The 23,886-nt window shown below is 38.0% G+C and overlaps 1 protein-coding gene across 3 annotated transcripts in view; it reads right to left on the bottom strand.

Annotated features, from left to right (window-relative positions):
• The window catches only part of LARP4B (La ribonucleoprotein 4B), a 56,182-nt gene that overhangs the window by 12,487 nt on the left and 19,809 nt on the right, over positions 1-23,886 (bottom strand). Inside the window, exons 1-11 of one of the 3 annotated variants that reach the window (XM_041486634.1) lie at positions 14,655-18,146; positions 12,543-12,690; positions 12,188-12,349; positions 10,036-10,117; positions 9,464-9,600; positions 8,021-8,124; positions 6,140-6,250; positions 5,583-5,636; positions 5,008-5,217; positions 1,954-2,060; positions 1,212-1,466 (exon numbers count right to left, since the gene is read on the bottom strand). In XM_041486634.1, the coding sequence (XP_041342568.1) occupies positions 1,212-1,466; positions 1,954-2,060; positions 5,008-5,217; positions 5,583-5,636; positions 6,140-6,250; positions 8,021-8,124; positions 9,464-9,600; positions 10,036-10,117; positions 12,188-12,349; positions 12,543-12,690; positions 14,655-18,044 (4,760 nt within the window). In that variant the 5' untranslated portion in view covers positions 18,045-18,146. Of the gene's footprint in view, positions 1-1,211; positions 1,467-1,953; positions 2,061-5,007; positions 5,218-5,582; positions 5,637-6,139; positions 6,251-8,020; positions 8,125-9,463; positions 9,601-10,035; positions 10,118-12,187; positions 12,350-12,542; positions 12,691-14,654; positions 18,147-23,886 lie in introns of those variants that run through there. The other 2 variants (XM_041486644.1, XM_041486653.1) reach the window with 2 other exon arrangements.

A 23,886-nucleotide genomic window follows, 5' to 3' on the forward strand; every position in this document is an offset into this window, starting at 1 on the left:
ATTCCTGCGTTAAAAGCATCTCAGTAGAGATTACATATGAGGATTAGACAAAATGTTACAGTATCTAAATAAGGGGGTCAGGAATTTTTTGTATACCAATGTAACTTCTCAAATACAGATAACTATTTTCAATCCAGGTAAGGCTCCTTGAAAAAACATTTTTAGCACTTTGCCCCCAGCCCTGCTTCAGGTAAAGCCCCTCCAAGCAGCACAGTAAAATTTGCAGTGCATTCTAATTCAGTTTCAATATATTTTCTAAGTTAGTTTGACTTTTATTATTCTAAATGTATTCAATACTGAAACATCAAAATAATATAATTTTAAGTACAGACTATTCCTGCACATTTTTGTAGTCTATAGTTTGAGCAATCTTGTTTCCTGAATTCTTAATCATACTTTCATCCATTAGTTATAACAGAATTTAGTAAATTAGATTTAGAAAAGTACTATAACCCTTGCACAAAACACCCATTTAATTTTGCAATGATAGAAGTCTAAAATAGGATCATCTGCAAAACACTTATCTTCCAATTCAGTAAGTCACTCAAAATGTGATTTACTTGGAGTCATAAATACAGCCATTATCAAAGCTGCACAATACTTTTCTGAAGCACTTATTAGAACTGTATTTATAAATATACCAATTTTCAGCTCCCCAGGTAGTTGGTTCTGTTTTTTGTCAAGCTGCATTTAGAACAACATAACAATAGTTTCCTTAGTTGCCTGGAGCAGTTTTTCCTCCCTCCATACCAATCCATCATCTTTGCTGTTGTGTATGCCCAGTCTGGTCAAAATTCTGATCCTTCAACTGAAAAAGTGAAGAATGAGCACTGCTAATACATATTCAGGTATACAGTCTGCAATGCTGAATAATGGAACTGGGCAGAACTTCTTCAATAATGTCAAACAAATAATATACAAAAACTTTCTTGCACCAGGTGAAGAAAGGATAAAATATTAGATGTTATAGATCTAAATTGTTCATCAGTTGCCAATAATTTTCATCTGGCAGGAAAGTACGCAAGTCTGCTTTGCCTTTGCTCTGTATTTAACACTTTCTGTGAAGTACTTTGCAAGATTTTAAGTTTGCGGAGAGAGTCTGAGTTTAAAGCAGTATTGAGAACAGTAACAGTACCACACCTCTCCTAAACAGAGCAGTTTAGAAGCAGCAGTACTTGCCCGTTCAGAGGACAACCACGGAGCAGACTCACCTTCCTCTCCCTAATCCAGGGGACGAGTCAACGCTGGTCTGTTCCATCCGGCCGGTTCCCACTTCCCTCTTGGTGTAACTGGTGGTAGCGCTCTGCACCCGTGTCCTGCTTTGTCCCGGCTGCCGCGTCTGTGGACTCCTGACGCCATTGATTAAACGATCAGCAGAAAAGTTGAATATTGTAGGACTGTCTAGAAGCCCAGGTCCCCTTTCTGCACTGGGTATTGTATGTCGTATATGTGACTTGCTAGGATTCCTATAAATTCAAAAGTCATTTCAACATACGCGCACTATCAGAGACCTTCTGAGGCCTAAGCCTATTCACAGAATTCAGAAGAAGCAAGATCTTCAGTCCTTTATCACTTATTTCATTTATAAGAATGATCAACATTCATTGTAACAGGTCATGTGAATTATCAAAATTAACCTTTTCCCTGTCTGTTTTCAACTAGAGCTTTACTATATAAATAATCCTGCTGATGTCATGTCATCTCTCAGAATATTTCAACTGAATACCCTAAAATCACAGAACAGACAAGTTCTCAGCTTTCATACTGTCCATTTACATTTCAAAACACTGCATCCATTAACATCACAGGTACCATCTGCCCTACGGCCTTACCTTTGGCACCAGGTTCAGTTTCACAAGTATTCTCAAGTTAGCTGGTGTTACTAAAATAAGCAGATGAAAACCCCATGTGCCAGATAATACAACAGTATTGTAAGAAGATAGATTAACTTGCCTGTTCCTGGGAGGATATTGTCTGAGTGTTGTGAGTGGAGAAGCAGCAGGCTTGAAGGTTGGAGATGTGAACCCATTGATAAATCCAGTATTTGGAAACGGTGTTACCTAAAAAAAATGTATTGCATATGCATCATTATAAACAAACTGAGTATTACTTTTCTTAACCCCATATTTTATGTCATTCTGTGCAGGACAGTACTCAAAAGACTGCCTCAAGCAGCAACAGAGAATCTGTCTAGTGCCTTGTAGCTGACTCACAGAATTTCTGGAAAAACCCCAAGCTTCTGTTTTTCTGAGAAGTCAGCCACTACACATATTCAACTTATCATAGTTCAAGAGGATTGAAAAACATCAAGCCAAAATTCTTGGCTGTAAGTTAAACAGCTCTCCTCCTATTTCACACCACACTACACATGACTTTGGAGTACCAAGATACTTCTTTGTCAGAGCCTCTAATCTACATGGTCTGTAACTGTTTCTCTTACAACTGTATGTGAATTCCTCCCTTAAAAAACCCCAACAACTTCCTTTTAGTTCCTCATTCTACTTCCATGTGACATCTAAATAAAGCCTAGAGAATAAGTGGATGTTAAGTGCAACTCTGATGCTTTTCAGATCTTACCATCTTATTCTACATGTGAAGCACTGTCTTGTCTGAAGAAACATTACTGAAACATTTTCTGGGGTGGGTGCATACTAACGCCTTGTAGTAACAAGATGCCTCAAAACCTGAAGCATGTTCAAAGTAATTTCTCTAACCTCACTAGCACAATTTTTTATTTACATGTCTGAGTTTCATTTAAGGAATGTTACTGTTAGAACCAGCAAATGCTTGCTTGTATTTTCCCCCTGAAAATAACTACGATGCAGAACAAAAAGATTCTTTCTACATTCTATTAAGCATTGATAAACAGCTGTGATTGAAAAAGGTTTCTTGTGCAAGTTAAATTACTAATCAATGGAAAACAAAATTTAACACCAAAGCTGTCATATCAAACTACTGCTAGCCTAACCTAGCATGCATGACAGCAAATGCTACCTCAGGCTTCAGAAAAAGGCCATTAAAGAACGCCTGTAACAAAGCTCCTTGAGGAACAAAGTTTCATCAAAATAATGCTTTGAAGTGTTTCTGGTTTAAGAGCTACAACATGAATGCTGCAAAATTCCATCAAAGCTAGTAAGCAACCACTGAACCTGAAAACTGAGAAGACTCTGAACATATTAGGGACCCTAGCAATATTCAACTCTTCTTTCTTTATAATGATGTGTGATCATTTTGGAGGAAAAAAAAATGTTTTCCCCGTTTTCCAATAATACCAAAAGCATTCACAGAAGTCAACTGGTTCAAATATACTTTCTTTTCAATTTTTTTTTTTTTTTTCCCCAAACAGGAAAAACTAGATCTTTTCCCAAATACAATTTAAGTACACGATGAAGAATGAGGTAGTTTTAGAATCCTGAGGACATGTGTTGCCATATTCAAGTTTCAGAACTAAGATGGTATTGCCCACATGACTGGGGTATTCAATCTCAAGTTAGAGATGAGAGACAGTAGAGTTTATGTTGAAGCAAAATAGAAAAACTTTGCTGTATTTTCACACAAGTCTCTACATGCAAACTGCAACCCTGTCTCATGAAAATTATTGCTGTGTCATGGTTCCTCATGGTCCCTGTTCTCCTCAAGTGATTTCTATTCAAATATAGCTCTTCCTACAAAAGAATCAAGAAACATCATGTTACAGTCATGTACATAAAATGCAGCTAACCAATGACAATACACTGCAGAAGAGTGAAAAGCAAAGCACAGACAGCTGATTTCCTGTTTTGACTAAGGAAAGTTTTGAGGTCTTTAATGCTAGCAAACTCATCAAGTCTTTCCCAAAGGATATGACTAGTAAGTTTTCTTGGATACAAAAAGTTACAGGATAACATAAGGTAGACACACAGTATGATGTGCTTGAACCTGTGGTTTACTAATCTGTGTCTTCTACACTATTCCCATCCAGCTCCTCCAGCATCCCAGAGCAAGACTGCTCAATAGTCTTAGTCTAGCTACAAGCAGATTCACATTCATTGCTGCTTAACAAGACAGTTTTTTCCTGGATTAACACTGCTTACTGTGTTACCTTGTCTCCTCCACATTCTTCAACAACCCCCAGATTGCCTCCCCCTGCAAGACCTCGGGTTCCCTTCCCTGTGTGTGAAGTGTTTAGCACACCAACTTTTTAATTAGCTGTGGCTCAGTACAGAGGATGTTTGCTCAAGTTTGTTCAAGGACACTTTAATCCTCTGCCAAAAAAAACATCTAAAGAACTTCTAATTTTGAGCATTGCTCCCCTCATTTCTTTGAGCCACAAGTAAAGAGGCATCTCCAGAGGGGAGAAAGAGGCTTCAGATAGGAAACCTGAGCCTCCCAGTCATTACAGGAAACTCCACGTATTTGTAGGGTAACAAAGGCCAACTAAAAGGGGACAAGGTAATTCTGATGAGACTGTCACAATGCAGAAGACAGAAGCAGCATTGCAGAATACAGCAGATATCTCATTAGAGTATTTATGGATTTATGGATTTACTGCTACCACCCTAGCTTCAAGCCTTACCAACAGCCCCTTTAAGAAAATAACTTGAAAAGTGATTTAAAATTGATTTTTGTAATTAGCAAAAGCAATTTCACTTTTCATTGCCAAAAGAGATGCTATTATTGCACAGAAAATATTCTGCTTTAAGAACATGCCAAACAGAGCAATTCAGCATGTTAACCTACAACCTAACTTCCTGTTAGAAGATCTTGGTATCTTGGCAAGTCTTTACTAAGGAACTGCCTCAAAACCTAGAAGGTTTAAGAAGAGAATCACACTCCAGTCTGAAATCACACACAATTTTCAAATAATCCATCTTGCACACTATGGCAAGGATTTTGAAGGACTGTTTTTTCAAGAAGAACCGGAATCTTAAACTCCCCTCTTCAGGATAGGTAGGTTTCCTACACTTCAGTAAGAAAATAGTATCAGCTTTGAAAAGAACACAACTGTTTCAGAATCAAGAGACTTACCAATGAAGGGTCAAGGTAGCTGTGTGTGGCTGACCAGGTCTGTGGGCCAATTAAGCTGTACAGTGGGAAGTGCTGCTGGGGACTGTATACTGGAGGTATGTAAAAGGATGTTGTGTAGCGCTGCTGCGTGTAGAGGTTCATATCCAGAGGTCTATATCCATTCTTTGGCAAAAATGTGTTTATAGCTATTGCCTTTGCTTTTATCCTTGCCTGCAAAGGAGATTAGATTATTTATTACAGCAGTCTTTCAAATTAAATGAGGATGGTTCAAATTAGCAGCTCTCAAACTTTTACTGGACACTTATCAGTCACTGCTTTGTCCTTCAAGGACAGCAGGAACAGCTGAATGCTTCCCTGCTACCTGCTGCTGGGCTGGATATACCACTGCCAGAAATGAGGAAGAGGAGAGGTAAAGTTGTATGTGCTACATTTCTAAGCCCACCTCCATGTCAAACAGTTGTTGAGATTGGACCATTTAAATTTATATTAGAAATCACAGTGAGCACCACAAAACCCAGAAGACACACACACACACACCCCCCCCCCCCCCCCCAACATTATAAACCCCTATTTACCTTAATTGGTTTTCCTTGGAAAGTCTTCACTTCTTCTCTAAGGTATCTGTAAGCCTTTATAAAAAAGAAATTGTTAGGTTTGTCAAATGTAATTTAAATAAAGGAAACTTAAGTTTTGATAGGCTAAGGCTAACAATTCTTGGAGTGTCTGCTAATGTTCCAGTATAGCAAACTCTCATACACCACCCGCATTTAGCAACATTTAACTTATCATTAAGGGCTTCAGTAGCATTAAAACAAGACTCTAATGGTTATGATTGAAGCATTTCAATATGTCACCTAAAAAAAAAATCAACTCTCAGTACAAAAAAATCATAGCTTTAGCCAGGAAGCCAAGATATATGAACAAGATAAAAAAACCTTTGAAGTGTTATGTTTAATAGTTACTAAAAACTGGGTACTACCTAAGGGGAAGCAGCATTACCGTTTTTACAGTTTGGAGTATTTTTCTCTTTAAGTTGTTACACATGTGTAATACAGTTTACAACCTGTCAAATCATCTTCATATCATCCTTATTTACTTTTACATTCTAATATGGTTCAAAAAACAGCATTACCTGCTGTGCATCAGCTTCCGATTCAAATGTGATGAACCAATTGTCATTATAGGCAAACTCACAGTTGATGAACTTAGGCAAATTGTCTCCTTTGAAAAGTGCTTCAACCTCCTGGGGAAAGTGGTTTGATAAGGAGGTGGGGAGGTGAGGGGGGAAGGATGGAGAGAAGAAAACATCAATGTAAAATGCAAAACTCTTGACACTGAGAAAGAAAGACAGAAAGCACTGTTGGGCTTACAAAACATAACCGAGTAGTTCAGAACACCTGCAGTAGTGTCAGCTCTCTCCAATCTCCCCCTGGAAGAACTAAGACTAGCACTATCTAAGGCCATACTGCAAGAGAGGTTAGCTGGGAGCTATTTAGGCCGGAGAAGACATTTAAACTTGGTATCAAGTGCAGAAATATGTCTATTTCTCCCCTGTCCCCAAAACCATGGATCCACATGAAAACCAGCAGTGCATATGGCACGGGACAGGAAAATCCTGCCTTTTCAGCAGAAACCTGCAAGTAAACTTTTACTCAAATGTCTACAGATTCATGTATTTGAAACAGGGCTTATGTTACCTCAAACATGACTGGCTAGTTTCTACAAAAAAAAACAGACCCTGGATTTTTTGTTTTAATTCATTTGCATATTTTTTGTTTTGTCACAGATTTGAGGTAAGCAGCACCAAAAGGCAACACAACTTGGGAGGCTTACAGCATCTTGGAATTTTGCTGCTTAAATAAAGCCTGACGCTGCTGTGCTAGAAAACATAGGGTATTAAATCTGGTTAGTTAAGTCTAGATTTTTCCAGCACAACACATTTAAACACAATGTATAAAACATTTCACTGGAGACCAACTCTTCTGAAAATAAAGACCCCTCAGAACTTTGTTGTCAAACATTTAAGAGTGAACATCCAGTGCTAATATATCCAACCTTATGAACTCATGACAGAAAAAAAAAAAATCAACACTAAAAGTTAGTCAGTCTTTGTAAAGCTACATTTCATTTGGAAAGCTAGAAGTAGCCACTATTTTAAATCTATGTACAACGCATATATCCAACTTTTCCCCTCCAATGCCTTTTAGCATTTTGTTTCATGTTCCTGTTTATTAAGGCCACTTACTTTTTTGTTACCAGTTTCTAAACTGCAGTACTTCTGATTTTTGTATGATGGTTATTAAGAGGAGCAACTCTTTCAGAATCTTTAGTCTTCCTTGTAAGATTAAATAGAAGAGAAACTAAAATATATATGCATCATCAAGAACCTGCACCTTTCTCCTTTTTCAAAATTCAAGATGTTTTAATTACGACCCCATAATATTTTCTAATATTCCATCAGTCATAGTCCCTGCTTCATCAGAGCGGTATTAAGTATCTTTCAAAGAATGAAGTTCTCCAGTCTTGCACTCATTCCACAACCCAGTGGAGATCCTTAGTGATTTACTGACACCTCTCACCTCAGCATTATGGAAACATTTACAAAGCTTTAAATACTTTACTTGAGCAAGCTTCAAGGGGCAACAGTGGCATTTTCTAGTCTAAGATTTGTCTTCTTTCATCTTTGTCTATTTATTCAAGGATCTGAGCACCAAGTGCATATAAGTAGGACAAAGCCCAAGAAAATGATGTATCTTTACCAAAGACAGCACTCTCAGCTTCTCAGCCCTCTGCAGAACTAAAGGTTCTACCACAGCCTTGCTATGAGCAACATGTATCTACGAAAAATATTTCTTATCCAAACAAAGACAATAAACTAAGTTTAAGAAGTTCTGTTAGAAACTAACAGTGCAATAAAAAAATGTGATGTGCTTATTGAAATGTAGAAGAAATCTAGAAATAACTTGCAAGTCCTAAGGTAGAAGTGTTCTTTACTGAACAAGGGAACACTTACTTCAATGGGAGTAGATTCAGGTACTTCACGTAAAATCACAATACAGCGATTCTGATTTGGCCGAACTTTTTCCCCCTTTTCATCCACTTGAACTAAAGGCAACGCTAAGAAAGAGAAGACAAGAATGCATTTTAGCTGTCAACAAACTTAGTAGCTTTGCACTCTAAAAGATGCTGTGAATATAGAATTATAATGCAGAGCCTCAAACATTTTTGAAGTTTAAGAAACAAGCAGACAATGTCTCTGTTCATCATTTACATGCCCAAAGAACCCTTTCTAATTTTTTACAAAACTTGTACCTCTAAGCTGAGGTTTTCCATTTATAACTGCATCTCTGCACACCTTGGCAATGCCCTTGTAGCTCTCACCAGGTATTCATTCACTTTTCCATCTCTGGTATGCCTCTCTCCTGTTTTAAGCAGACTCAGAAGTACAAAGTTAAGCCAAGGGGGTCTCTTGATCCACCTACTTCCCTTACCTTTACAGGGGATGAAATGTTTTTGTGCTTCCAGGAGAGAACTCCCAGCACTAAGTACAGTTAGTGCCTTTATCCTCCATGGAAGCTTCCCACAGAATTCTTCCCAACTGTGCTCTGAGCAAGCTGAAGTTTGCTCTTGCAAAATGTAAGACCTTAGAAATGCTCAGTGTGCTCAGCACGACCCCAAACACCACAGTTCTATGATTGGTGCAGCCAAGGCTTCCACTGACTGAGATACCCAAAGCAGGTTTTCTCAGTTTCTGAGCTGTGAGTCCAGCAGTGCCTCATTCCTGGTTGGCACATCCAACACTTGTATGAGGAAACAATCCTCTGCACGTTCCAGAAACTTGATGGATGACAGGAGCTGCTGTATTGTTCTTCCAACAAATATCAAAGCCATTGAAATAAAGTGTAAGAACTGGGTTTGGCTGACCCAAAGCTCGCTTAAGTGACACAAATATTGCTCTGCTGGCCTTATTGTCCTGGTTTAGGTCAGCAGCAGATGCCAGCTATAAGATCCCCCTTGGAAACACCCCCCAGGGTCTTGGCCCGCAGGTACTCCTAGAGCTTCCATGACTGATGCAGTTGATTTCTATCCATTCAAGGCTCTCCTTAACAGAGTGAGACTCCTCCATCCCTTTTTCCCCACCTGTCTTTACAGAACAGTCTAGAGATATCCACCATGATCCTCTAGTCACACGAATTGTCCCACCACATCCCACAATTTAAAATCATTAATTCTCATGTGCATAGATCATTATTCAATAGCTGGAATACAGAGTAGCTTTGATAAAAGTACAGTCCTATAACTGTGATGATCTAAGCTGCTTGGGCTACTTAATGCTGTACAGAAAAATAATGGCATTTTACTGCAATATAGTAAGAAAGAAGAGATTAAAAATTTAGATTAATAGTTCCATACCAATAACCCAAATGCTTTCTAGCACTGAGGAACTCCTACTTACATCTCAGCACTTCAACAATCAAATCCATATCAGTACTGAGTTTCTTGACATGATCAAGATTTGCTACCGTCATTATTGGCACATACTGATCACTGTCCATCTGTGATATAAGGTACATGTCACTGGCAAGATTTTCTCTGTTGGGAGAAAAAAAAATAGGGAAATGTCACAGATTAACTTTGTCCAATAAACTTAAGACAAAAATTCATCACATAGAAGGCAGATTCCTTCAGCATTTTAGCTAATTAATGAAAATCACTGGCTTAAAGCTTGCTAAATGGCTTAAATACTCAGTTTTAATTATGACCAGTAAGATCACAAAAATTTGCCTGATTGTAATTGCTTGTAACTACTCTCATTTCAAACCCATACATTTGCCACTTTACGCGTTAGGCACAGAGGTTTCAGGTAAGCTTTAAGGGGTACATCAACACAACACTCTGAAATTTGTGTTACTTTTTCTAAATTCTCATCCTTTCCACTCAGTTTTAAGTAACAACTAAGAAATGTATTAACATACATCCCAAGCTGTTAGTCATCCTCCAGTTTGGTACATTTAGGTAAACACCTACCTGGATAAACAGAATTCCAGTGTCTTTTTCAGTAATTCTCGTAAATCTTCCTGACCTTCTGGCTGCAACTGTTCGTTTCCACCTAATAATTAGAATATTTCAAATTAAAAAGTAGCTCTGCTATATTGCACAATATCTATTTTAAACAAGCCATCATGTCTATTACTGACTACTTAACTAGTAACAAATTTTCAAATTCAATAGATGCTCATTATGTATTAGTTACCAACCCGTGAAATTGCATGGCAACACTTTTTTTTTTGAGACAGAAAAGAGAAACCATGTCTGACTTTACTCTGTTCTCCAAATACATAAAAATCTGAAGCACTTTTAGGACAGCTACAAGCACATCTCAAAATAAACACTGAAGTGATTTGGCTCATAGATCTGTGCTCCATTCTCAGGAAAGTAATCAATTTCTAGCTGATGAAACCCTGACTAATGCAATGCAAGGGAACAATGCAATGGAGGCACTCCATACTTCTGGTCTCACTCTAAATTACCAACACAGTAATTCAGAGATTTTCAAAAATATAGTTATGGAATAGCAGCAGAAATCCAACCTACTAACAACAGATATGCAATCAATTTACATATGCAATCAATTTACATACTTAACCTTTTGGTTAAGAAGCCAAAATGAATTTATTTCTTATATGTGGAAGCTTAAAAATTATCACATGGAAAACAGGAACTTCATGTTCCTTCTAGTTTAGACACTATATACCAATGTCAGTGGAGGGTAAACTCATTGTGTCAGTGGGAGAAATGTTTAAAGAGTACAAGTTTTGTGTGGCCTTTGGAGATTTGCAAAACATTTAGTGGCACATTGTTCACTATATGTATGTAAATTTACATACTATATGTATGTAAATTAGAAGTATTAGAAGAATTTTTAGAAGTATTTCACACCAACTATTGTCCTCTATACCCCTTCCCTTCACTAACTTTCATCCTTTTTTTCAGCTCTCCTTAGACTTTCTTCTTCCTAAAGCAACTTCTAATTTTCTCCCACCATGCTGTCCTCCACGTTTTCTACTCTGATGAAGAGAACACCAACACCTGAGAAATACATGTATCACGTTCTAACCATATTTCCTTTTATATGCATTTTTAAAAATAATTATTAAAAAATGAATGATCAGATTTCAGACTTGGGACCATGTGTCACCATTCCTCAAGTGGAACAGACCCAACCTGCTGTTCAGCTCTTTACAACACCGCGAACTCTTGTTAAAAGTTAACTGTTTTGGGCACATAAAGGACACACTGACAAGTTAATCTGAAGAATGCTGCTCCCTTCTAGAGTGTGAGGCACCATCAATACGATTTTCTATTTGCCAGCTAGTTACTATTTAATATTCCCCAATATTACCCTTAAGTATAAGTCAATGAGAACTTTCAGTTTTCAAATATAAGCAAAGATGATGCCACAACGATGTCTGATTTTCTGATTTCAGTTGCCTTGATTTGCAGCTATTATGGATGCTATACTGGTAATTTTAAATACAAAATCAGCTAAGCACAATGAACAGACCTATCGTGAATCTCAACAAACACCCAGCACATTTTCCTCTCCTTCCCACCCCTCATCTCAGTTCAAGTAGTAATCCTACATGCATCTTGCAGACCTTCTGTCCCATTCAATGAAATATCAGCATGGTGAATCTCTACGCTAGTTTCCAGAAGCTTCTTAAAACACACCATCTGGTATAGACTACAGCTTCTAACAGTTGCACTGAAGAGAAATTCTGGAAGTTGATTAAATAAGAATGTGAAGAAGTTAATACTAAAATGTTGCTTCTTTTAGCATTTTAAGTACAAAACGGGTCTTTCCCCACATTAACATTACTACTTGAGACACAAACTGTATGTGAATCTCACCTCAGTACCAGACCCAACTAGAAACACTACATTCTGGGCAGAACCTTGTAAGATTTAAACCAGGAGACTGGTGTCTAAACATGGCCAAGTCTGACTGCAAAACAGACAGGAATTCCCAGGGTCTCTTTAAAGAATGCATATATTGAATGAGAAAACTGGTATAGTTCGGGGGGCTTTTTTTTGTTTTTCAGATGCTCGCTGTTCAACTCAAAATACGTGTTTAGTTTGTTTTTAAACTAAGTCCAAGCACATCTTAGCTTTCTCTGACCTGTCTGGGTGGTTTCGTGCATAGACTCATACTCGGAATGATCGAGAGCCAAAGGGTTCATGTCCGCCTGCTCTGAGCCCGGAACGGCTGGGTTCGGCTCCGGCAGCTCCGTCAGCACCGCATTCTGATGCTTTTTGTCACCGTCGCCATTGGCATCCAGTCCTGCAGCACACGTCACACACACACACTCAAAAGTGCTCTTTCTAATCACAGTAATGCCAGAGTTAAAACTACATCTGAAATAAAGGTGCTTACATACTTGCTTTACATTTTTTAGCAGAAAATTAAAATCAAGACAGTGTTGCACCGAATTCTAGCTTCTGCTTGAGCAACAGCCAGAAACTCTTATTCATACCTTCTTTACAGGAATCTGGAGGCTGGTCAGGTATTTCTTCCCACGTTTTGCTCACACTACCATCAGTGGCACCACTTGCTTCCAAGTGTAACATATGATTTCCCCACACCTTTGCATTGGGGTTTAACTCAGAAACCTTGGTTGACTCCTGCAAAAAGAAATTGATTATGCATTTCAGGGATCCACAGCAGGCATCTGGTGCACAGATATATTCAGTTTCAAATAACAGTATCAGACATACAACTCAAGATTTTACTGTCATGGTTTTTCACACCTGAATATATTAACTGAGTTCCCATAATCATTTCAGGTATAAACACAACTATTATGGTGCACAGTATTCATTTCCCTGATTATGAACCACCAGAAAAGGTTATCCAAGCAGAGCAAATGACAACAAACATTTCACTCTTTGCCTTTGACAGACTAACTCAGCCTGCACTTGACCTAGACTTCAGTCAGTTCTCTAATACACGTCTTCTTGATGTTGATTATATTGCTATATATGTTACATTTGTATCTGTAGATCAATCTAACAGATGTTAGATCTGTATCTATCGTATCTGCAAAATAATACTTAAAAAATATAAAGAAAATACAAAAGTACAGGGATTTTTCTGAAATTATATAAGCATGTAACAGTTTTAATGAAACATTATGGAAAATTGAAAGCAATAAGATGTGCATTACAACTTCTGTTACTACATTTAGAGGAGGAACAGAGCATTAGGACAAAAAGGATGAATAACCATATCCAGTTAAATCATCTTAAAATAATCTCTTTTAACCTGGATTGGAAATGGACACATTTAATGATGACATATGGTTATATATAACCATCATATACATGGTTACATCTATGCTTCAGAGAGATGGCTCTCTGCAGTGCAAACATCTACTACAATACTTTTTTAGAGTAACATGAGACTTGTTTTGCTTATGTTTGAGAAAAACGCATTGAATTATTCCACACCAAGAAGATACGTCAAGTGTTTTGATATAATTACACTGGGAAAAAATACTGCTCATCATAAGACACACTAAAAAAGCTTATTAAAAATTTTTTTAATAAATTTACAGATGCTAGGAACATTACACTGTTTAAAGACAGGCACTCCAAAATCCCACAAAGCTTTAAATCTTCTTAAACACGCACATTCAAATACTTATTATCACAGTGCACTGAAAATATATCCAGAAAATAAAAAAAACTTTAAAAATTTACTTAAACACTTCTCTTGCATGACAGGGAAGACTTACAAAAAGTGGAAGTGTTTGACATAACTACTTGAATAATAAGATTCAAAGATGACAGCAAAATCCATATCAGTTTCCATTTTTAATATAAGAAGTTCCCTCAGGAGACAGCAAACAGCCTTGAACACAATCCACTGCCCACACTGCAAGTGCTGGGCAAGGTCAGAGCAGCTGCTCCAACACAGCCAGTGAGGGGAAAAATTTCAGGGAAGCTCAGCAGGGAAGGAAAAGGAGCAGCAGCTGCTACAGGTTGACTTCTGCAGAGTGGGTAAGGCTGGAGGGGACCACTGGAGGTCATCCAGCCCAACCTCCCTGCCTCAGCAGGGTCCACAAAGCAGCTCAGGATTGTGTCCAGACAGCTTCACTTGTTTCTTAGCCTAGCTAGCCAAGATCCAGCCTAGCTCTTTCCTCTTACTTCTCCTGCAGCCACTCTTCTCTACAGCACTACTCGCCTCCAGCAGTGAGGAAAATATTTCCTAATTGCTACCAAACAAGAGCTTCAGGAAATCCACAAACATTTCTTCCTATACAAAGCTAAAGAGCATTAAGAATGGTTGGTAGCAAGCTTTCTTTCTGCACACTGTTTATCTTAAGTTCAGTTGAAACTGAGAACCTGCAATCAAGTTACTTTGCCAATCACGGAACTTTTACACAAAGTAAACAGAAAAAAAAAAATCAATATTCATCAAAATTTTTTACTTCTGCATTTTGTACAGCATTCGGTTTTTCAAAGGAAAGGAAGTCATCAGGTTCAGGATAAAACATCTATTTAAGTAATGAAACCAAAATTTGACTTGGCCTAGTCAAACTGTTAGCTTCAGCTTTAAGAGCAAATCACTTCTGCAGAATACTTACAAGTTCATCTTTATTGTGCCATCCCCACGTACCAGCATATTCCGGTGCTAGCAGCTGATATGGGTAGGTTTCCACTGCATATGAAGCACTTGTTAAATTTTCAGGTTCATTCTGGAAGTTTCCATTAACTATACACAGTCTGTCATTCTTCATGTTATCATTAGAAGCTGCATTATTCCATAAAAAGCCTACTAGATATTCACCATTACCAGAAGGAACCGTGTCAGAAAGCAGCTGATTTGTCCAATCAGCATTGCCAGTCTGAAGATTGATGAAATGTGACCACATTTCAACGTGGGGATTTTGTCTGTCCAGGTCACAGGACTGCTTCTGGTCACTTGATCCATCTGCCATCAGACCTAACACGCACTGCTCTCTGCCTTGCTGAAATCCTGCTGCACCAGGAGAGGCACTGGGTATTTCATAGGAAGGAGTAGCAGCATATTTGTCTACCTGCTTTGGGTCAACACAAACTCCAAGCTCTTTGTTTGAGAAAATCCTATGATCTGGCTGCATCTGTTCCCAGCTTGTGGTCAAGTCATTCATCTGAGTATTTAATATGTAACTGGTGTTTTTCAGCTCAGTAGTCTTGGCTTGTAACTGCTTCAAATTCCCCCTGGTAAAAGGTTCTAGATTCTCAGCTGATAAACCAAAACCAGTGAGGTTCTCATTTGCGTGGATGCTGGCACACTGGTTTACTTCACCATCCTTGAGATTACATTCATTTATATCACACATACTTTTTTCATTAATTTCTGGTCGTTCCTCAGTAAAAGACCCAATAGAAACTTGAGTGTTCCCAACTCCTGGCTCTGGACTGGCACAGTGACACAATTCAGGCTCTTCTGCTGGTTTGTCATGCTCATGAGAACATGCATTTTGACACAATACAGGCAAAAAGTTATGGTCCTTATTTAAGAGTTTATTGGCATCTTCCAGATTTTTAGTGGCATCTTTTAATTTTACCCTCCTGTACATACAACTGTCCGTGACTGCAGGTACAGTGGAGTCAGAGGGAGCATTCTGACTGTCAGGCAAGCCTTCACTGCAATTGAAGAGGTCTTTATCACAATCAACAATGTTAGCATCCAGATTCTGTTTTACATTTTCTGCCTTGTTATCAATGGACTTATTTAGTTGACTTTCAAATTTTGTCTGTTTTACAGATTCTACTACATGCCCAGATATTTTGGCTGACTCAGTCTCTGCACTCCATTGATTTTCCACTGTGTGGAAGGAACACACATCCTGTTGTTCATCTTGTCTGCTGTTCATGTCTATTATATTCACATGCTCACATTCCACAGAAGAGACACTGGTTTTGTTATCTGAATTTGAATATTTGCACACTTTATTCTCTACTAACTCTTGTGAAACCTGACACTCTAGGCTGTTTTCCTTTAGGAACATTTCATCTGTGCTTGGATTATGTGCATGAGATGTCACAGTGCCATCGCTTATCCCTGATCTAGTTCTGCTCAAGTTACCAGCTTCCTCAAGAAAGTCACCTTTTAGTTCAGTGGCACTCACACAGACATCCTCCTCCATGCCACTGTGGATTGCCGCTTCAGATGATGCCCTGATTTCAGCGCAATCCTTGATGGGAGTTTGAAAATCAGAGCCTTCCTCCAAGTTTAGCTGTGTTTCAGTCATGTTCAAAGCTTCACAGCTATGCAAAACTGTACCAGTGCATTCCTCTCCCTCTTTCAAGGATTCTTCAAAACTGCTGTGATGTTCGCTAGAGTCCGGTGAAAATGTTTGGCTACCACCATATGTTCTTTCAAGTGTTTTCTTTTCCACATTTGAGTGTAGTTCACTTTCTGGCTCTAGAAAGCAGACTTCTTCATCAAGTTTTTCTACTTTGTCCATTTCATGAAACTCTAGTGATAATTTAAATTTACCCCCTATGTTGTCTACCACCTGTTTAGTATTTATTTGCTCTACACTTGAGGGATGCCCAGTTAGTGGCACAACAAGTGGTACAACATCAGAATGATTACTTCCCTCAGTTTTTCCTGAATTAGATACTCCAGCGTTTAACAATACACTGGAAATATGATCACTGTTTTTCACCTTTTCTGAGTTAGGGCTGTATTGGTCCTCTCCAGCAGCATCCACAGGCTTTACAGAATCACAAGCAGTATGCAGTGATTCATTCCAACTGGCAGCACTACCCATGATATATACCTCCTCTTGCTGATTCTCAGGGATGATTTCACCAGGCACTTTTGCTTTTAATGCATCTGTTACTGTACTGTCAGTATTTAACCTCTGCACCTGACACCTGTCGGTCAGTAAGTTATCAAAAGAACGCTGGATGTCTAGGCTACAATATTCCTTTGTATCCTTTTTCTCCATTTCTGATCTATCCTCTTTTTTATACTCAAACAGTTCTTTCTGTGAATTAAACTTAGCTTCCACTTGTGCCAATTGTTGCACTGGAAATTCCTTCCCTCTGTCTAGAGGTCGTGCCATGGTGCACATTCCTTCATCAGTAACAGCTGAGTTATCTACGTCTGCTGCAGGCTCTTCATGCACAGTAGCTGGCACCTCTTCATCCCCTTTCAGATCTTCGGCATCTACAACACAAATGCTGTAAAACTCCTTGTCTTTCACATTTTGACTGTTGTCTACATCAAGACAGGAAAATGTTGAAGACATCTCTCTATATGAACTTGAAACTTTCTGTAAGCTGTCACTCTTGCTGTCTTCAGCATTTACTGTTGTTTCATTTTGCCTTGAATGGTCACATGTAACTGCATAATCCTCCAGGGAATTTCTATTTAAGGAAATTTCACTCTGTAAGCCTTTGTCTACGATATCTGCTACATGTGAATTAGAAATATGATCAAACAAGCAATGCTCTTGTGAAGCTGCATTTTCATTATTAATATTGCTATTATTCTTTTCTATATTGTTCACACGCTGACCGTTACTATTAAGTTTTTTAGGTGCTCTTTTTTTAATAATCTTATCTTTCTTTTCTTCACTTCTCTGCAGATTTCCATATGTACCAGAGACTTTCAAGAGGTGACTAAAGGAATTAAAGAAGCTAAAAGGTCTGCCATACGTCCTCCTAGGGCTCGCATGGGGAGTATTCCCCATGCTGTTATATGACGAATATTTTCCTTTTCTACCCCAAAAACCAGATTTAGAATCTGACACTGCGCAATCATCACTACAAACACGTTCAATGCCGACTGTCACAGCTGCCCCATTAACTGTCCTTCCCACTGTATGCAGATCCTGGCTTTTCACAGTTCCAAAAATTGAAGATAAAGTTTTACTTATCCTTGACTTTGGTGCTTCCTCTTCCACAGATTTTTGTAACAAGCTGGTTTTCTCCTCACTCGTGCTGTTACTCAATTCTTTACTGAAGCAGCAGCCCATGTTTAATAAGTAGTGCCAGAGGGTCTTCTCATTGCAAATCACCTTCCTCTTTACACTAACTTTCTATGGCTACTGAGGAGACAAGCCAACACCCAACTACCAAAAATAGCACACTTTAAAACCATGCAGGGGTTCATATGTCATTGCCACTCAAAGTCCAAATCCCAGTTGCTGAGCAATGTTTCAGTATTTCATCATATGCACTGTAATATTCAAGCCAAATATGCCTTCTAATGAGAATACAGTCTGTTCAAGAGTATTACTGAGTCTTATGAACTTCTATTCTTTAATTTCCTAAAAAGTTTTGTTCATCCAAATCATTAAAATATTTAAACAACATCTTTTACAATGCCCATATTTGCCAGAAACTACTTGCTTTCATATTTAGTACAACTCCCACCTTCTATACAAGGAAAAATGCATTCTGGCTTTACATGTTTAAATCTGACGTGTAGATCAAACACTTTTTGAACTACTTTCTCCTTCTCCTCCCTTCCCCCAGAGCTGAACCTACACCACAATTACTTCTTTAGGAAAAACAGGCTAAAGATAGATAAGACCTCATGTATTCCATTGAGCAGTCATTGTACGTTATCAGAAGCTAATTCTGTTCCAAGCCTTTTTTTAAAATTTGTTATCTGCATGAAAAAAAAAAAACAAAAACATAATTCCTCAGTGACTTAAAGCACTGAAGGGGGCCTCAAGATCATTTACCCACCTCATGGTACTGCAACAGGATTAATTATACTTAAGCTCAGAAAAAAACTTTTTAGCTCAGAAAAAAAAATCCTTTTACTAAAAACTCAGAAATGTTTAAAAAGTAATTTGACTGAATGCTTTTCCTTCCAAAAGTCTGTCCTCAGTATAGCTTTCACTGTTGTACATATACAGACTCCTTCTGACCTCGTAACAACTAAACCTTTTTTATATACATGTATTTACATATTGAAATACTTCTATTACTGTAAGTTCTTGTGGTTGCTAATAAAAAGTGGTTCTGTTTTTTCAAATGTAAAAGTCCAATAAAGAAGCTGAAAATACCCAGCAATCTTTTTCTGCCCTAAACAGATTTGTTCTTTGCCTTTCCAATACCTCACATCGCTCAGACCTTCTCTCAAATGCAGTGCTATTATTTCAGATTTGGACCCCATACTTCAGAGAGTTTACAGAGTGTACCACTACAGCATCACCCTACTCTGTTACTTAAAAGATATTGAAAATATGTAAGAGTGTAAGACAAGACAGACCCTTAAACTCTATTTCTAATGCTCTTTCAGATGAACATTGAACACAATGCTATTTTTCCACTGGTTGTGCACCTTATGGCAACTAATATTCCACTGACTCTGACCATAAAAGATTGCTGAATTGACAAAAAAGTACATCCCCCTCTTCAGCAAGCCTGCTTTTGAAATTGTAAAGTAAGATCAGAGGAAAACTACCCTCCCCCTGTCCCTTATCCAACCCAGGAAGACTCCAAGTGCCTGCAGCTACACTGTTCCTAAGGATAGGAAGTCTGATGCATCATTGCTGCCATCTGCTGCATTTTTTTTAATTCTCCCCTGGGACAAAGTTATTCAACATGCTTGGATCCAGACTGAAAACTATGCCAAGTCACTCCTCTCTTTAGCATTCCCTGGAACCGAGAACAGGGAAAGGGGGAGGGAGTTACTTATAATAGTTTTTTTGAAGAAATGCCATGAGCAAACAATTTAACTGTTTTTAATGCCAGCTTAAAGTCACAGTAATACTTTAAAAATTCACAACTATTCAGAAAACTCCCTTATCAGATAAACAAATAACAAGATTCTTCCCTTCATGATTTAACCATTACCAACTCATACTTTCTAGAGAGGAGCTAAGTGTCCTTAAGAGACAGACCAGGGCAAAGTCCACTTTTCCAGTGCCTTAACAACCACTTCTCCTATCAACTAATGGGAAGAAAAGGGGTGAAGCAGTTCAGGCAAGCAGAAACTTATTCCAGTTTTCCCATACCCTTCTCATGTGCAAGAGCACATTTTGTACTTGTTCCTTTGTTTTTATCTTAGGGTTCCAGGGATAATTTCTATTTTAAAGCAGCTACAGTGTACATTCATTAAGTCAAATTTCTCAGTACTATTTAGTGTGGGATTACAACTTTAAAAAAAAGGCAATATGAATTTAAGTGGAAAATGCCACTCCTGTTATGCTACATCACTCGAGGCACCTTCTGGCTAAGCTTAACACTGCCACCAACTTGAAAAGCACTTAACAGAGTTCATGCTCTAATACTTCAGAGCCTAATTCATCTGGGGAGTAAATTATGTTATTTTGTTTTGGTTTTTTTTCCCTTTATTCATGCATATTTTAGCTCTGGTATATTTCTCATCTACTCACAGCCTAAACAGTTTTTTTGACTGCATGAAACAAAAGTGCTCTGAAGCAGCACTTTCATAACCTGAACTATTACTTTTTTTTAATAGGTATTTAGTCCTGTATCCTGTACACACCTATACAGAAGGAAAGAACTCAATGTGCTTATTAACTAGAGTATACTTACCCATCTTTCATTTCTCAATGTACTTATTCTTTGCCAAGGAGTAAGGGTTTATCCCAAATATAGCCTTATAAGCCTAAGTTTAAAAATATAATCTAGATTTAAAGTTACAATAACACAAGTCAAAGCAGTCCTTACAACCTACCAAAATCTAACTTCCTTTATTCTTTCTCTATAACAAAGTCATGCAACTGTAACAAGTTCTGAAGAAACAGTGATTATGCTGCACTCCCAGGCCACACCTGATGCCATGCCCATCACCAGTGAAGGGAACACAGAAGAGCAGTGTCACAACAGATGTTGCAGTGACACTAACTGCAGGCTTCTGAAACAGCTGATCAAATTGCCTAACTTTCCCTCCAACAGATCATGGTTAATGGAGTGCTAAAAGTTTAAGTACATATTCTACACTCTGAAATAATCAAACATGACCATTACATGTCATCCACATGTATAAAACTATTCTTATGGCCTATTCACTTTTCTTATGGCCTAAATCTAGAATACCATAACAGAAAGAGCAAACACCAACCAGTATTGATCCTTCATGATGTACATGTCCAGTTTAAAGTCTAATTCTTCCATTTCTTGTTTAAAGCTAATGACCATCTCTCGAATTATTGAATATCACCTACTCATTGTACAGACTGCTGCTTAACATTAAATTGGCACATGCTGCATGTAATACTGTGTATTGCCCAATCATCTGAGGATTATATGGCATACTGAATTTTCACTGAGCACATGGTCCTGTATTAAACTAGTAAACCTGATTTCCCCAGTTCCTTTTTATTCTCAGGCTTATTCTTGAATGGCTGCAAAAGGATTTTTAAACAACATAATCCAGCAGCAATAAGCCTGAGACATCCTTTTATAGTACTTCCTAAGAAAAACATTTTTGGGAAGTACAATTAAGTGCCATCTTTCAGGAAGTTCCAGTTATTTTTCCCCTGCTTTGAACAACAGTATGATTGAACTTGTATTTACAGTACCTATACGGATTGACAAAAATCAGTGTACCACACAGATTAGAACTCCCCTTAACAGAAACCCATGGCAGCACCTGATAATTATTCAGCTAGGGAAAGAATGGGTAATACTAATATTGCAATCAGATGGCAAGTTTAAATGGCCCCACTGTAATATCCTGCACTGGAGCACACATTTGCAGAACTTGTTGTCGCACAAGAATCCCTTCTAAAGATATTCTCACATTTCCCGATCAGATCTTCAATTTGACTAATCAAGGAAAGAAGATTCTTTGGTCCTTGGAAAGTGCTCTGAGAGGCCACACACTCAAATGTGAGCATGGCAGAGGAAGAGTTTAGGCTCAACAAGCAAGGAAAAAGACTGTGCGTACCTTTAGCACGAAAAGTCAGTTAAATCTCATCTGGCAGAGACAGGACATACCTGTCTCCTCCACCATGGGATCTGCACCTTGGCCTCTTCCCTCAGAGTAACCTAATTCATAGCAGCAAAGAGTTACTACTGAAAAGGAAGCACAGAAGTGAGCTAAAATGGAGTGAACTGCTGCTTAAACGCTGACTCTCCTGGGTCCAGCCCAACAAGAGCTTTCTCAGAAAGAGTAATTGTCAATCAGGATACAAACAGTCTATTGGCAGATGTCACCTGAAGTGACAAAGCCCACCTCTAGGTTAAAGAAGCTGAAAAAATAGCACATTTAACTCCCAAAGCTAAGAAAACAATCAAAGTTAAGAATCTGCTAGTATCCTCTAAGTTATGTACTTCCAATGTGTAAGTCTAAGCTGCTATTGACAAGAAATCCATGAAGATCCTCAAGATGCCAATTTCCTTCAAACAACTTGTGTGCAAAATTGTGCTGTTAAATAACATTAGAATCAGCCAAACTGATTAGTCGTGTTGGAAATGGACCATACTAAACTTGTGATTGATCTAGATTATGCTTTAAATAGCACAGTTTCATAGCTACTTCAATGCAGAAGAAAAGACTGTCTCATTCACTCTGAGGTTAAGACTTTGAAACATGTTAGTGAATAAGCGACCTGTGTATCTTTAAGCAGCAACCCTGAAAAGTGATTTCTGAAGGATTCCATTCAAACACCAAAACCTTCATTTTTAATTTACTCACTATTGATTACCTATTCAACATTACTCACAGTAGAATGTCTTCAGTTTTGTTCTTGCCAAATAACAGAATGACTAAGTTCATCATTAGAAAAATTTAGTTATTGTTCAAAGAGAAAACAAAAAAATACTTTATATAACTGCTTCCAATGAAGAACTAGCCTAATACCTATTTTTACAGGATCTACAGAAGTGCTTCAAGATTCCCCACTGAAATAGCTTTCTTCCTGAACAAAAGCATTTGGACAAGGTGTATCAAGATATCCCAGAGGAACAGCCCAGCCAAAACAGCTGGGAATGCAATTGAGCACATCTCTTCTAAGTCTATTAAAAACAGGCTCCTAGAAAGCTCACTAGGTGCCATGGCAGTATGGCCCCACATCACATGCACACTGAAATAATGATCAGCACAAACATGCACCTATGTCTTTTTGCAGTCTAGCCCTCTGATCTCAAAATAATTACGACACAAGAAACAGCAGGTAGTTTTCACCTGAAGTATGTACTTGCTAAAGGCAACAGAATCAGGATTCCAGAAGTTTTTTCTCCTTCCTATCACATTTATGCAAAGATGGAAGTGTCTTAATGATCTTAGTTTGCTAACTCTTTCCTGAACTCTGTGAAGTTTTTCTCCAACTATAATCTTGTTCACAGAACTTGCAAGTGAGGTCCTGAAGCACTGGCAAAAATCAACTCATGTAAGCATGGCATTACAGAAGAGACCATTTTGAAAACACCACTGTTAACAGAATATATTGGTAATTATGCTCATACCAGAATGACCTTCTGATGTTGTGCACATAAGAGTGCCACACTGGTATAACTTAAAGCCTAACAAGCTACAGGTCTCATCTTTTTCAGATAAAATATTCAGCCAAAGTAAAGCTTTAATCACAATAGAACAAGTTATTTGAAATGCACGATTATAGCACTATGGGTACATTCCAAGATATCTAAATTGACATCAGCTTTCTCTTCTCACAAAAAGAACAGTAAGATCTCCTGAAACATAAATAAATGATTATGCTCTTTTTCTCCAAATAAGTACAGAAGAACAGGAATTAAGATTTAAATAATTTTTTTAAAATAAAAATTCTAGTATGTCAAATTAAAATAACTAGCACCTATATGAAGACTAATAAATTGCCTTTAATGCTAATGCACCTGTCGAAATGCACAGACAGCTTCAAGCTCTTGAAG

The sequence above is a fragment of the Pyrgilauda ruficollis genome, unplaced genomic scaffold (genome assembly GCF_017590135.1).
Source record: "Pyrgilauda ruficollis isolate IOZ18807 unplaced genomic scaffold, ASM1759013v1 scaffold12, whole genome shotgun sequence".
NCBI lineage: Eukaryota > Metazoa > Chordata > Aves > Passeriformes > Passeridae > Pyrgilauda > Pyrgilauda ruficollis.